Genomic DNA, 14,950 nt, shown 5'->3' with positions numbered 1-14,950 from the left:
AATCCGACGCGTAATCTCGAAATCCGGCCAGAAATCCAGAAATCCGACGCGAAATCTCGATGTCCGACCAGAAATCCAGAAATCCAACGCGAAATCTCGATGCCCTACCAGAAATCCAGAAATCCGACGCGAAATCTCGATGTCCGACCAAAAATCCAGAAATCCGACGCGAAATCTCGATGCCCTACCAGAAATCCAGAAATCCGACGCGAAATCTCGATGTCTGACCAGAAATCCAGAAATCCGACGCGAAATCTCGATGTCTGACCAGAAATCCGGAAATATGACAAGAAAACGAGAAATTAAAAAAACGCCAAATCCGACGAGAAATCCCGAAGTCCGACGTTAAATCTCGAATTCTGGCCAGAAATCCAGAAATCCGACGTGAAATCTCGAATTCCGGCCAGAAATCCAGAAATCCGACGCGTAATCTCGAAATCCGGCCAGAAATCCAGAAATCCGGCCTGAATATCAGAAATCCGACGCGAAATCCCGAAATCCGGAAAAATGACAAGATATCGAGAAATTGATAAAACGAGAAACCAGCGAAAAATCGCGATATCCCGAAATCCGAGACAAAAGTTAAGAAATCCGAAATCCAACAAGAAATCTTGAAATCCAGCGTGAAATCCCTAATTTCAAAATCCCGTACACATTTTTAGTGATTGCCCGACCCCTCGGTATTAGGGAACCAATGAAACGCCGGGCTCATTCGATTTTGTTTAATGGCAGGAGCTTATTTTCGAGAATCACGTGGATTGGAAGGCACGCTAAAAATCAACCCAACAATTAACCCTAAGCATAATAAATACTTTGGTGAAATGTTTTTGGTGAAACTGAGAGTACAAATAAAGAACAAGCACTTACCATTTGTACTTCAGAAACGGAACTTATACTCAAGATGTACATTGTCACTCCAACTTCAACAGGCGGACCTGAAAGGATTTGTTCAATTAGATTCAAGTAGTTTAAATGATTGATCTATTTCATTTTCTAAATTTGTTCCGTTAAGATCACTTATCTTGAAATTAAAGCAAACAGCAATATAATTTAAATCAAGTATATATATTAAATGGATTAAAATCTTAGCTTTCATTTAGCACTATTTACGATTATAAATATGAAAGGGGTTTTCCTCCGAGATATTCGGTTTCCCCTTTCCATAAAAACTTGTAGAGGTTAACGGTAATAATTAGTGTAGGGTACTGTTGACTCACGTGGCATGAAGGGCTTGCCACCACCCTCCTACGCATTGTAACCCGGTCACCTGTTTAAAGGCATTAAAAGTCGCTAGATGACTTAGGCCTAAGGTGGTGCCTTGGGTATTAGCCTAGCTGATTATAACACCTATTTGTCATATCTAGTGTTGTAAGTCGGAAAATTTTCCGGAAAGTGACCGAGGCCTTTTTTCCGGACAATTTTCCGTAGTTTTTCGAAAAAAATAAAAAAGTTTTCATCCCATGATTAGTCTAATATACTGTTTTCATATTTAAATTAAGCGGTATTTTCGGCTATTTTTTTCGAATCTGAAAGTAAAACTAAACCTCTAGACTAGGTTAAACTGATTAACAATGTAACACTATTAATGTTTTGTAGTATGTTTACTGTTATTAGACATTTTACATCGATAAAAAGTTAAAAACATTAAAAACCATTAAAAAGTAATTTATGTCTCAATTTTTTATTTTTCCGATTTGCGGAAAATTTTCCGTATTTTATTTTTCCGGAAAATTATAAACACTATACTCATATCCCTAAATTATGAATTCTGAAAAAGAGTCACTATCTGTTTTAGCGTTTCATCAACCTCTTTAATATTGTTGTATGCGAAAAAATTTAATTAAAACATCAAATATCTGAACCTGTTTTAAATCCCCACGTGCAATAAAAAATCGCCAAATGAGCTTGGGACAAAAAATCTTAACCACCTGAGTTCAATTATTTCTTTATTAAAGGTCACAATTGCCTAATGCCCCAAATATTTTACTTCCGGTCTCGCCAAGGCTTAAATAAACTCGTAAAACAGTCTTTGATTATTTTGCGCCAATAAAAAGAAATGAGATCTTTTCTGATCAACACGCGAACCTTTTTCCTCGGCTCTTTTGTTTGGGTTTTTTTTATATATATCTTGGCAATTATGAGTCCTTGGGGAGCTAGTAATCTTTCTATTTTCAGGGTTTATTCTCGCCGAAATGGCCCACCCTAAAAAACGTCCAATTTTACGAGTTATTACTTTTTCCCTTTTTCTTGTTATCGGTCTTCTCTTGGCGAGTCTTTCTCTGTTTCCAACATTCTTATTCGCTTCTGTCGCCGAGACATTTGTTTACATTACAGATTTCTCCGTTTCTTTTTCGAGGAAGGATTTAGTCCAATTGTTGCGCCCTCGAGAAATCGATGGGAGGCCTAAACCCCCGCCAAACCCCAGAGCGAGATCTTCGACTGTTTCAAAAGTCAAAAGGGGGATAACGCTTAAGCCTTGGTCGGGGCAAAAACAAAAGAAGCGTCTCTTAGGAAACACGCGAAATTTATTCAAAACTGTACAAGGAACTATTTGAAGTGGTGACGTTCCGAACAATTCGTTTCCTTTCTCTATACAATGCTATGATTTATATCGTGGATTCGTTACATATATAATTCATAACGACAGTGATAGAAATAACGATTAAGGGTGGTCCTTTTTTTTGACAGGCAGTTCATACAGATCAGAATAGTGAGAGACACGAATCGTAACGTTTCTGATGTGTATAATTTTCAGGTATATCATTTTTCAGTTAGACTTTTGTGGCCAAACGTGGTCGTCTCCATTTGAACCATTTCTAATCATTGCCCATCATTTAGCAGTAATTTTAGGTGATAGTTTTGAAAAATTTATCCAATTAAAATTAGCGTTATGAATTTTCACGACGGTATTTCATCAAGTGAGTTACATTTTCGGAAAACTCATCATCAAATGAACGAGAAAAGTATAAAGTAGTTAAGTTTTTATTCAGGAAATCTATTTGGTACTTACTCTTTAAAATAACATATTTGATAATAGTTAATACTGTGAAAATTTAAAACCCACAATAATATAAAAAACGTTATATATATATATAATTTTAATTCTGCTGTCTTAAGTTTCGAGTTAGTAGACAGCGTTACGTTTTCGAATTTACATTGGCAGATTGTCCCAAAATTAGTTGTACAAATCCTTGCGATTTTAATGTTGTGAGTAAGTAGGCATGTTTTATTTTTGTAAAATTATGATTGTCGTGAAATATTTTTGAAGTTTTTATATATTATGTCAATATATAGGGGGGGGGGCGCCCAATTGAGGAACAGGGGGCCCCTTTTCCTAGTCGATGCCGCAAAATAATAATTTATTCCCTCCATATTTTGGTGGGCCGTTTTCGGTGTATTTCAAAAAATAATCTGAATCTGACAACACTGCTATCTGATGGATACATGATGGTTACTACGTGCTTAAAAGATAAAGTTTTGTCTTAAAAATTATTTAAAATAAATGAAATAATTTTAAATTTAAATTCATCTGTTAACCACGTAGTATCCGTCATGTATTTTATTTAACTTGCATCGTACGATATCATCGTGGTAACACTTATGGTTTTTAAATTTATGATTGCTATCTTTTTTGCTAAAGACATATTACTTAAACATGCCAAAGCTTAATTTAAAAAACACATTAAATACATATTTTGAAGAATTTATTTTTTAATTTTGCTTCTGTTTTCTTCTGGATAAGCATAATAATCTAATTACAATACGTAGTTTAACTCTTATTTAATATGGATGGGAAAATAAAAGAAAGTAAAAATCAGCCCGTCACTATTCTAGAATCCCCTCTCACGTAGTTGTTTGTTAAGTTAACATAGTGACGTCAAAAAACCATCAGCCATATCGAGACGAAAATCTGCCGCGATAAGCATTCCAAGTAGAGGTATGGATTCAGGAATACGTGTATTCAAATATTTCAATGTAGGAACAGAATGCCGACGAAGCTCAATTGTATCGAAATCATATTGGACCAAATCTCTCTCTCTTCACTCACTCTCTCACTATCACTATCTCTCTCACTCTCTCACTAACACTATCTCTCTCACTGACTCTCTCACTCACTCTCTCTCTCTCTCTCAGGCGCGGTCTTATATTCAATAAGAGACGGTAACTTCCTAACGTATGCCATTCATATAATCGATGCCTAAGGTATATCTGATCTAGGGCTATTTTAAGCTTCGTTGCCAAATAGACTCCTACGTAATTATGGAAATTTAATTCTGGAAAATTAATTAGATGGAGACATCTAAGATACGATTACACGCCCAATAGGGCGTTTAAAATTAGCTATTGTAAACTGTTTCAATGCTAGTTTATTCAAAGTAACTTAGGAAATAACTAGTGTTCGTTAAGAATACAGAATACATTCACAACGAAATAGTAAGTAATCGACGTGTACCTCAGTTTACTATCCGCCCAGTTCGTTTTGATACCCAAAACCAGCTCAACGCGAAAGGGTTTACAACAAGTATCTTCAACACTCGATTTGATCACACGCCGACTAGGACCAGTAGCAAAGGATACCGGTGATTTTTAAGAGAGCTTTCGAAGAGTTTACCAAGACAACTTTGAAAATTGTACCATTACGTGTTTTGCAAATTTAAAAAAAAAAATTGTATCACCGAAGTTTCGCTTGGAAAGAAAATGGGTAAGAAAAACTTTATCCAACAGTCTGGGAAGTTTTAAACAGAACTTGTAGTTTTAGTATATGAACCACCAAGAATAGCTCTTGCGTTATAGAAGGAACATAAAATAAGCAAGCGTCTATTCTTCAAAACTAGGAAATTGGAAAACTACGGATTCTCAGAGCAGTTATCTCTTTTCGCACAGTTTTTATTTGACATAAACGGAATTGTTAAGCACTTCCGGATGAGAACCAAAGTCATTTCTTTTTAGAAAAAAAGAAAAATTAAAAACGTAATTTGGGATACCAGTGTTTATATGATTTCAGACTATACATGTAGCTTCCCACAATTCGCTAGTGGAGTGTTTCGTGGATAAAGAAGTTGCTGGGTGTCAGTTTCGGTTAAGGCAACATTACCAGTTTTCTGGTCAATTTCCAAAACTTCGGTATATACTGTGTTTTGCGGCAAACGTTTAGAACTGTCAGTTTGGCAACACTGCTATTATGGTAGATTATTAGTAGGCAGTAAATTTTCTTGGCACCTAGTTACGGCAATAGAAGTATCAATTCTAAGGTTTGTTATTGAAAAATCGCCCACTTTAACGTCGATTTTTTGTATCAAACTAAGGTAATCGACCTACGTGAACCGAATATTTTTCAAAATATAGCAATATTATGAATAAAATATTAACGCTATAAATGATATATTGTTATTTCACTGGAACTAATGGTTTGTTTAAAAAAATTTAAATACTCATATTTAAAATCTGGCCAAACCTTCCCTCCTCATACTCAAAAGTGAGTTAGCAGTACAGTAGAATCCTGTGGGATGTCTTTAGGGACATGATAAGGAATTATTCCACAATCATCACACACAATCACTGCTAGATAAGCGAGAATGGCGGATGTAATGAAAGGATATGGCGAGAATGGCGGACTTAGTGGGGGGAAATGGCGAGAATGGCTGAGGTAGTGAAGGGAAATCTCGAGAATGGCGGACGTAGTGGAAGGGAAATGGCGAGAATGGCGGACGTACTGGATGGAAATGGCGAGAATGGCGGACGTAGTGGAAGGAAATGGTGAGAATGACGGATATAGTGAAGGGAAATGGCGGTAATGGCGGCGATTACGTTTTGGCGAGAGACAAAATATGTATTTTATTATGAATAACGTATATACGATTCCTTTCGTGAAGTGAATGTTAAAAAATCGACAAATAAATAATTCACTTTTCCAATGCGCTTCACAATGGTTTTGGAAACAAACTTTTAATATTATAACATTCGTATTCGCTACGCATTTTTACGAATGCCGTAATCTACGCCATTAAAATGGGCACTAAAATAAATTCCGCATGGTTCGTATTTCTTATCATCTTTAATAAGCCAAGCTACAAACAAATCCACTTCAAAAATGATTGCCTTCTAGCACAAAAGGAAGCTAGAAATGGGCAGTTATACGGTCGGATATCTATCGGACTACGAAGAAACGCTATTAAAGTATAGTATAACTCTTGATTTATTGAGCGATATTGCAAATATATGTATGTATATATATATATATATATATATATATATATATATATATATATATATATATATATATATATATATATATATATATATATATATATAAGGGTAGAGGAAGGACTATCGCGTTTAACTCGTCCTTGCCCTAAGCCTCGGCGTGAGGATTAAATTTTTGAAATAAATAAAAAAACTGGAAGGGGAACTTACTATCAACGGTGGGCGAATATAAATTCGACTTTGGCCTCTGGCCATTCGGATCGATTTTGAACCGAATAAACTAATGACATTACGCTCGAGTAGGTTGAAAAAGAGTTTGTCTAAGGCTTACGGAATCGGAGGTAGCAAATGCGGTGAAAGACGTAACCCTTAAACGGACCAAGGCTTAATTTAAAAAAAAAACGCCTCGAATGAAAATATGAAGAACGCTTTTGCGAGTATTTATATTTCAACTTTGGCTTTCACGCTCCAGCTTTATTTGAATTTGTTGCGGTAAGCGTAATAATCTCGACGAATGAAAATAGTAGGATTTTCCCATCGCGTACAGTAGCGTGACAACGAATACTATAAGCCCTAATCCAGCTTGGAAAGTTTTCGACTAAACAAAACTACGCGCGAGTAGCCTTTTGTTTGAGCAGCACAAAAGCTGGAAGTTGGACGAGCGCTTAGCGTTGTAATAAAGAGTCGGTCATCGAGACTATTTGCTTTATCGAAATTAGTGCCGGGACGCTCTGGTCTTTGTTCCGTCGGAAATGAAACCCGAGGCATTGTTTTCAATTGGACGGGAGCCCGTCTTGTTTTTCATCTTTTTTGTCAAACGTTCATACAACCCCCAGGTTAATTAAGAAAAGGATCGGCTTAGAAAATGTGGCTTGAATCGTGCAGTAATACCAATTACAACATTTCAGTGGAGTACCTATTGGGCCCACGCGAAAACGCAGTTTAAGGGAATGGAGATATTTGTTTGTCAGAATCGTTTTGAAGCCACAATTTTTGCCATTGTCAAACAGAAGTAATACATATACTTCCGATTGTTTTAATGCCTAGGGGGTTCTGTAGTGAACTAATACAGATACTTGCCCCTGGGGGCTCTGTAGTGAACGAATACAGATACTTGCCCCTGGGGGCTCTGAAGTGAACTAAAACAGAAACTTGCCCCTGGGGGCTCTGTAGTGAACTAATACAGATACTGGCCCCTGGGGGCTCTGTAGTGAACTAATACAGATACTTGCCCCTGGGGGCTCTGTAGTGAACTAATACAGATACTGGCCCCTGGGGGCTCTGTAGTGAACTAATACAGATACTGGCCCCTGGGGGCTCTGTAGTGAACTAATACAGATACTGGCCCCTGGGGGCTCTGTAGTGAACTAATACAGATACTTGCCCCTGGGGGCTCTGTAGTGAACTAATACTTACCTACATTGTTTAAAAAAAAAGTTTAAAAAACGACTAAAACTCTACTTAATTAATTTCCATCCATTTAGGTACTAAAAAAGGTCAAATTAATTTATTTTAGACCCATTCGATCTACTCTTTCGTGGGGTATTGAAAGGTAAGTAACCCTAAGACTAAACCTTTTCCAGTCCTTGTGGTAAAGGTATAAAAAGTTATATTCCTTCATTTAGTTTTTTGAACATCCATTTAATTCCCTTAAACGAAGAAAACAATTATGTGGACCAATTTCGATACTAGTATTTGAATACTACGTTATTTCCTATTTGAATATTTTCTTTAAAACCACGCAATGTGAAGAAATTCCAATTACCTGGAATATTTAACAACAATTAATTCTTTAAATGTTTGATTACGGATTTTAAATATAGGGGAAATTGATTAAGGCGTTCAACTATGCGTACCCAAATAGGGGGGCTGAAGAAGTCTGGTTATATCTGTATCAAATACCGAAATACTTAAATGATATTTTACGCTCATTCGGCTATTTCCCGGGCGAAAACCAGCATTATCTGGCCGTGTTAATGGTAAATAAATTGAATCGTGTCATGGATAGTAGATTTTAGAGGATCGGTAAAAAGCCTGGTTTTTAGCCCCGTAAACCAATCACACTAAGGGAGTCGTCCAAGGTTATTTGAAAAAAAAAAAAACAAGTATCGCTAAGAGTGGACGATACTGTTCGAAAAAAGAAACAAGTTGGCAACCCAACATATACCTCTCCTCCAGTGAAGCGTAACTGTATCCGTGGTTCTGCGGTAGAACGCTCACCTGTCTTGCAAGAGGGCTCGGGTTCGAATCCCGGCCTAATAAAAAATTATACTACACCCAATGACAGAAAGAGGGTGCTTTTGGAAAAACCTTTTCCCTGATTCTAAGAAACTGGGTACGCAGTGAATACCCTTTGCCCCGAAAATGCGTTCGCAGGCCTGACTGACAGACCCACCCACCCACAGACAGACAGACACGGTGGTTGTATAACCCCTCCTAGGGTACAAAGTCTCCTCGGAGAGGTAAAAAGATAAACAAGAAGTACATTTTTACGCCAAAAGGTATTTTTTCACGTTTTTATAGATTAAATATTATATACTAAATATCAGTTGATGATGAAAAATTACTAAAATATAAAGCGCAAAAATTTACGTAACAATATCAACCGCATTAGATTGTCATATGGAAATTTTAAGATCACGTGGTACAAACGACCTTGCCAGACTCCCTCGGAGTCTCTCGTGCTGATTGATACGCGGTGAGAAATAAAATGCACTGTGGAAGGCTATCGTAAACCTGTCCTCTTAATTTACTGGACATGGTCGTATTGAAAAATAAAAATGAAATGTAAATAAATAAGGACCTATAAAAGACTGAAAATAGAGATTAAAAGGTCTAACTTCTTACTGTTTATGAAGTAAAATAGATTAAAAAGTGTAAAAGAGGTACTTAAACACTACACAAAAGGACTCAATTTGGAGAGCGGAAGATTTAAATATGTTCTGTGACAATACCCTAAATGGTCTTAAATATGGGAATTTTTTAACCACTTTAGAGATCTAAAATAAGACCATTATTTCTAACAGTGTAGGGGGCTCTGTAGTGAACTAATACAGATACTTGCCTAGGGGGCTCTGTAGTGAACTAAATATTGAATGCGCAATAGCTCTGAAAATTAGTTCGGTGTTAAGTTTTGGTAATTTCTATTCTTACTGTTAATATATTACCATAAGTAATAATCAGCTAGCCTAATACCCAAGGCACAACTTTAGGCCCAAGTCTTCTAGCGACTTTTTACCGTTAACCTCTACAAGTTTTTATGGAAAGGAGTCCATAATAATAATATAGTTCCATAAGTTTGTCACTTTGGAGAATATTTTACTGAAAGCTAGTAACGAAGAAAATCTCCCCCTAGTGAGGCGCTGTAAAAAGCTACGTGCGACGCGTTAGCAAGCGGACGCAAAACGGCGACGAAGCCCGTAATGCAGTCTGTCTTGTGAATAGTTCGTAGTAAAATTTTTGCGTGTGAAGATTAGGAAGCGTCACACTTATGTAACTATATTATACACTTATGGGAAAACAGATATTTCAATACCTATAGTGAGTGTTCTGGTAGGTCAAGCATAAGTAATACCAGGAATCCATACCTCTACTTGGAATGCTTATCACGGCAGATTTTCGTCTCGATGTGGCTAACGGTTTCTTTTGACGTCACTATATTAACTTAACAAACAAGTACGTGAGATTGGAGCGCGCCCAAAGGGGATTTTTTATCTCGTAGGCGGGACCAAAGCCGTCAGAGTAATCTTACCATACGCGATACGCCAGGATAAGCATTCTTGCAGGGCTATTTAAAGGTACAATACTCTTCGAAACCAATAATTTTACGATGTGTAATAATTGGTATTCTAAGTCGAATATATAAGCATTATCAGTTCGAATAAACAGCCTTCTATAAAGTTACACCAATTTTAACGAAACAGTTAAAATAGTATAAATAATAAATATAATGTAAATAAATATATAAATAAATAGTACCTCCGTAATTTGGTCTTATCCTTCTGTCGTATCCCTGATCGAAAAAACCATCCAGTATCTTACTGACGTTAACTTTTTCTTCTCTGTAAAGAAAACAATACCTTAGATTAAAATAATCAATATGGTAAATTGAAGTATGATTGGAAACAAAGAAACCAAATTCAATATCGAAACTTATTTTTAGCTGGTCATTTAAAAGAACAACTTAAATGTATGGTTTATTAATTCAATAAGACAGTTGAACATTGAACAAAATAGTACTGAATTGTACAGAATGTGTTTTAATTGGGGAACGGCTGTTTTCAACTGAACACCAATTGACTAAAACCGATATAATTAGCCATTAAGGAAATTAGAGATTAATTGTGGTAACCAAGGATCAAAATAAGACCATTAGTTGTTTTTATAAAATAAAATGAGTAAGAACTAAGAAAAGTAATATGTTGCTCTTACGTCACAAAACACGGCTTTATTAAAGAGTAAGTTGCATCTAGGAGCAACAAACACAACACCAAGGTTGCATATAATTCGTTACCGCTTCAATTTTGATATTAAACAAAGCGCGTACGTTTAGAATACCCAAATATAAAGTTTCGTATCTTTCCATTTCGTAGTTAATTGGAAATAATTAGTAGAACGCCAAAACAATTTCAAATTTTAGCGTGGTGATTGACGTCATTGACTACACGTTATTTATCATTGGCCGCTATCCCCAACATTGAGTTTAGACTTGGATACCAAATGTAGATGCTACTGATTCCATGGCCGAATCCGAAAGATTTCCTATAATAACCATGAGATTCTACTACTGAATTTTTTAAGCGCTAAATTGGCATCGCCATATTATCCAGCAAGGATATTACAATAATCATCTTGGTAGGATAATGGGGACTATATAATCTACCAGAGGAAGTGGGGAAAATTCAGACATAACCATAGTCCATCACAAACTAGGCGCGTTAAAATTATCGTTCAGAACAAAATAAACTTAACGACAGTATTTCATCAAGTGAGTTATATATTTTCGCAAAACCCATCATCAAATGAACGAGGAAAATATAAAGTAGTTCAGTTTCTATTCCGAAAATCTATTTTAATATTCTAGAATTATATAGCTAGAAAAAGCTATATTCCCCTGGTGACTGTATCGCGCGCTCGTAAACTTGTTAAAATACAACCAGCAGACCACTTTACTTTATAAAAAGAACTATTTCGCTAATTTTCAAAAAAAATTATTTAGAAGTGTCCAATGTTTTCCGTATCAAATTAAAATATAATTAACCCTTACAAATAATTAAACCGTGTAAGCCTTTACTTTCAGAACCATAAGGTTTTACACTGTGTTTCGTTGCGCCAAGAATTCAATGAAAACGCATTATTCTACATTTTTAAATTAAATTATTTATCTTTGGTTTATTTTTAGAGGGTTTTTATAAAACCCTTTTAATACATTTTCCAAATAAACAAGCAAATTCAATTAGAACAGAAAAATGAATTCCATTAAACGTTCTCGAAGTTAGTTTAGCAATGCAATAGTGGAAAAGAATTTGAAATATCTCTCTCTTTAAGCAAAAATCGTAGAAGAAGATTTGAAAAATTCTTATCTTTTACACTACGCTTATAGGCTTAAATACGAGAGATAACGGGCAACGGAATAATATTCGGGGTCTGCTCGGCTCGCGGTTCCGAGAGCGCTTCTTTCCAAGCACGTTCATTTCCTCGCCGCTTTTTGCTCCTTCCAGCTTCGTTTTAATACACGCTAATCAATATCAGACTTTTACCATTCTCGCGTATTTTCAGAATACGAACGAGTGGTTCGAGATCCCACTGCCAACCACGATGTACGGACGGTCAACCTCTGGACGCCGATTCTAACTCTACGAAGTTGGCAGTGGTTCAATTTAGCACCGGAGGCGTAAATATATCTCTCCTCGTGGCTCTAAATCTGAGAAACATTTTTAGTTTTGCATGACGAGTCTGCTCGGAACTGAGGCGTGACTATCGCTTCAAAGTCAAAGTTAATCACTGTGAGCAAAGGCACACGGTAGTTTCAATTTCGGAAGAAACAACGTTGATTTTTGCGTTTTGAATCGAACATTGTAACGTAAAACGCTTTGCTATGTTCAAACAATTAATGAAAGTGAAAGGCGTTTGTTTCAAATGCAGTGACTACTGTACATTATAAACTATTAAAACTCTTTGAAATTAAATAGACTTAATTTAATAATTTGAATAATTAAAGTGATTTTGAATGTATTTTCGAGTGAAATATATGTAGCCATTTTTTAATACCACGCAATGTTTGAAAATTAATTTTCATGACGTCAGATTGGGAAACTTACATCTACGGTAAGCGGAAAAAGCTCCGATCGATTTTTCAGAGTTTGTTTAGTTTATTTGTCTTTTTGGAAAAATGGACGGACAAATGTTTGCTTAAATTGCAATTTTTAATGGTTGCCGATATTTATATATTTACATAAAATACGCATTATTTTAAAATTTATTTTAATGATTTGTAGATTATTTAGAACTTTAGCGGTATTGTTTCAGTTTCGTATAACCAGAAGTGTATAATATACCAATTATGAGATAAGTATAAATATAGGCCACAAAAGTGAACTTAATGAAACAAATTCTAAATATAATGTGAATAATGTGAATATGTTAAATGCAAAATTGCGCTTTCTAGGGAAATTTATTTATCTATAAACCTTTATTTTTCCGATGTAAAAGTTTTAAAAAGTCACTGTATATGACTATTTCGATACGCACAATGTTTTTGGTTTTTGAAAAAAGTGTGGACCTGTAAATGTTTCAAGATAATAACATTGTGCCAAATAACCGAAAACCCGAGTTAGTACGAAAATTATCTGTAGTATGCTTAGGGATTAATTTTAATGTTATCGATAAGGATATTATATTGATTTAAAAAGAAGGAAATTAAACATTTCCATAATAATATGCCACTAGACAACTAAGAATAACCAAACTAACTATCCTTAATAAAGGTTTTTTAAATATTAATTAGAATGTTCTGTACGACAAGGAATACTTAAATATCCTTGAGGATATTTTTATACTTTAGGACGAAAGATTCTGTACAAGTGGTCAAGCTTAGAGGTCGCAAACGAGGTTATTGGGTGCGCCACAGATACCTTAGTTCTGTCACAGATTTGCTCAGTACAGAGGTCAAATCTCGATCATTATCGTCCACCTGGAGAGGCGACCGGAGCGCAGGATTCTCACTTAACAGAACATTACTTTATTACTAGGAGTACTTGTATCAGTAACACTTCAACCTTTATAAAATCTATTAAAAAATTTAACTACCAAAATATAGTCGTACACTAATCTAGTTGACGTATCTATCCACCCAAAACCATAGAATCTCCGGTTTTAAATCAGGAACCGCCTAACCACATCCGAGCTAGTGGTACTGGGTGTAAAACTCGGAACCACTCCTTCTGCGTTGAGTTCTCGAGTTATCGGACCGCTTAAAGGGGTTTCTCCAAGTTATTCGGTTTCTAACGTGGTATGAAGGGCTTATCAATATCCTCCTACTCATTGTAATCCGGCCTCCTGAATTAATGGCATTAATATTCGCTGGATTACTGGTACCTAATATGGTTCCTAGCTAGCCGTTATTGTACAAGCCGGTGGTAATGAACTAAAAAACGAACACTAGGAAAAAAGCACCATGATCATTAGCAGTTAAAACTAATTTGTAGACGACCTTGGCAAAGTGCCTGGTGGCGTGCTCAATGAGCGCTGATTGTAAACGTGTTAATCGTCATGGGGTGAACCAACGTCCACACCTTGAAGATTGATGGATTAATATCGAAATTGTTAATAAAATATTGGATATGTGGATTCAAGAGTTACTATATTCCGCTTAAGAAAGCAATGCTTTTTAATTAATTGAGTACATAAATTTAAATTTGTAGTTAGAAATGATATTGCTGGGAAATATTAAATAAAGTATTATTGCCGTGGAATTTTTATAAAATTAAATATTATTGTTGGTGAATAATAAAATGTGTGGTAATACGATAAAATAAATATATTACGGTGTTGATATACAGGGTGTTTCAAAAGGTTATGCCAACATTTTACGGAGTTGTAGGGGGAGAGTTGAGAAGTATGCCTGTTTTTTGCCATTTTCCTACGATGAGTTAAAACAGCGCCAGAGAGCTTCAAAGTGTGACCTACTAGCCCCTGGAAGTAGGCTGCAACAAGCACTGGTGAAAGTCCGCAGATGGGGATGCGGCGATTCGGGTACCTTTTCTGCTAGTGAAGCTGAGCAGCCAAAGCATTGACATCCGCTAGTCCATACACGAAATAAATATCCGCCAGTTCTTTCGAAATGAACTTCATTGTTGCAGTTTGAAAGTGATGATAATTCGCGGTCCATCACCACTTTAAGTACTGTTTAAGTTTACTTTTTTACTCTGGTTACCTCGACTTGTTACAAAGTCCTTTTTTACCTATAACACGAACCCAAACCTTAATGTTCGCATTTCCCTGCTGCTTGGTTTTGCGTTTGTTGCAGCCTACTTCCAAGGGCTAGTAGGCCACACTTTGAAGCTCTCTGGCGCTCTTTTAACTCTTCGTAGGAAAATGGAAAAAAAAAACAGGCACACTTCTCAACTCACCCCCTACAACTCCTTAAAAATTTTGCATAACCTTTTGAAACACCCTGTATGCTATCCGATGTACCGTTTGAAAATCTTAATTTCACCTTAGTAGGCAAATAGCCACGATTTTGCTA

At 36.0% G+C, this 14,950-nt stretch overlaps 1 protein-coding gene across 1 annotated transcript in view; it reads right to left on the bottom strand.

Annotated features, from left to right (window-relative positions):
• The window catches only part of LOC149943514 (gamma-aminobutyric acid receptor subunit beta-like), a 199,180-nt gene that overhangs the window by 169,145 nt on the left and 15,085 nt on the right, over positions 1–14,950 (bottom strand). The window contains exons 2-3 of the mRNA XM_090176112.1: positions 10,183–10,265; positions 868–935 (exon numbers count right to left, since the gene is read on the bottom strand). Coding sequence (XP_090032238.1) covers positions 868–935; positions 10,183–10,265 — 151 coding nt within the window. The remainder of the gene's footprint in view (positions 1–867; positions 936–10,182; positions 10,266–14,950) is intronic.

This window comes from Leiobunum rupestre, chromosome 5 (genome assembly GCF_980474605.1).
Source record: "Leiobunum rupestre chromosome 5, qqLeiRupe1.1.hap1, whole genome shotgun sequence".
NCBI classification, from domain to species: Eukaryota; Metazoa; Arthropoda; class Arachnida; order Opiliones; family Sclerosomatidae; genus Leiobunum; species Leiobunum rupestre.
This window is presented reverse-complemented; position numbering and strand designations above follow the sequence as displayed.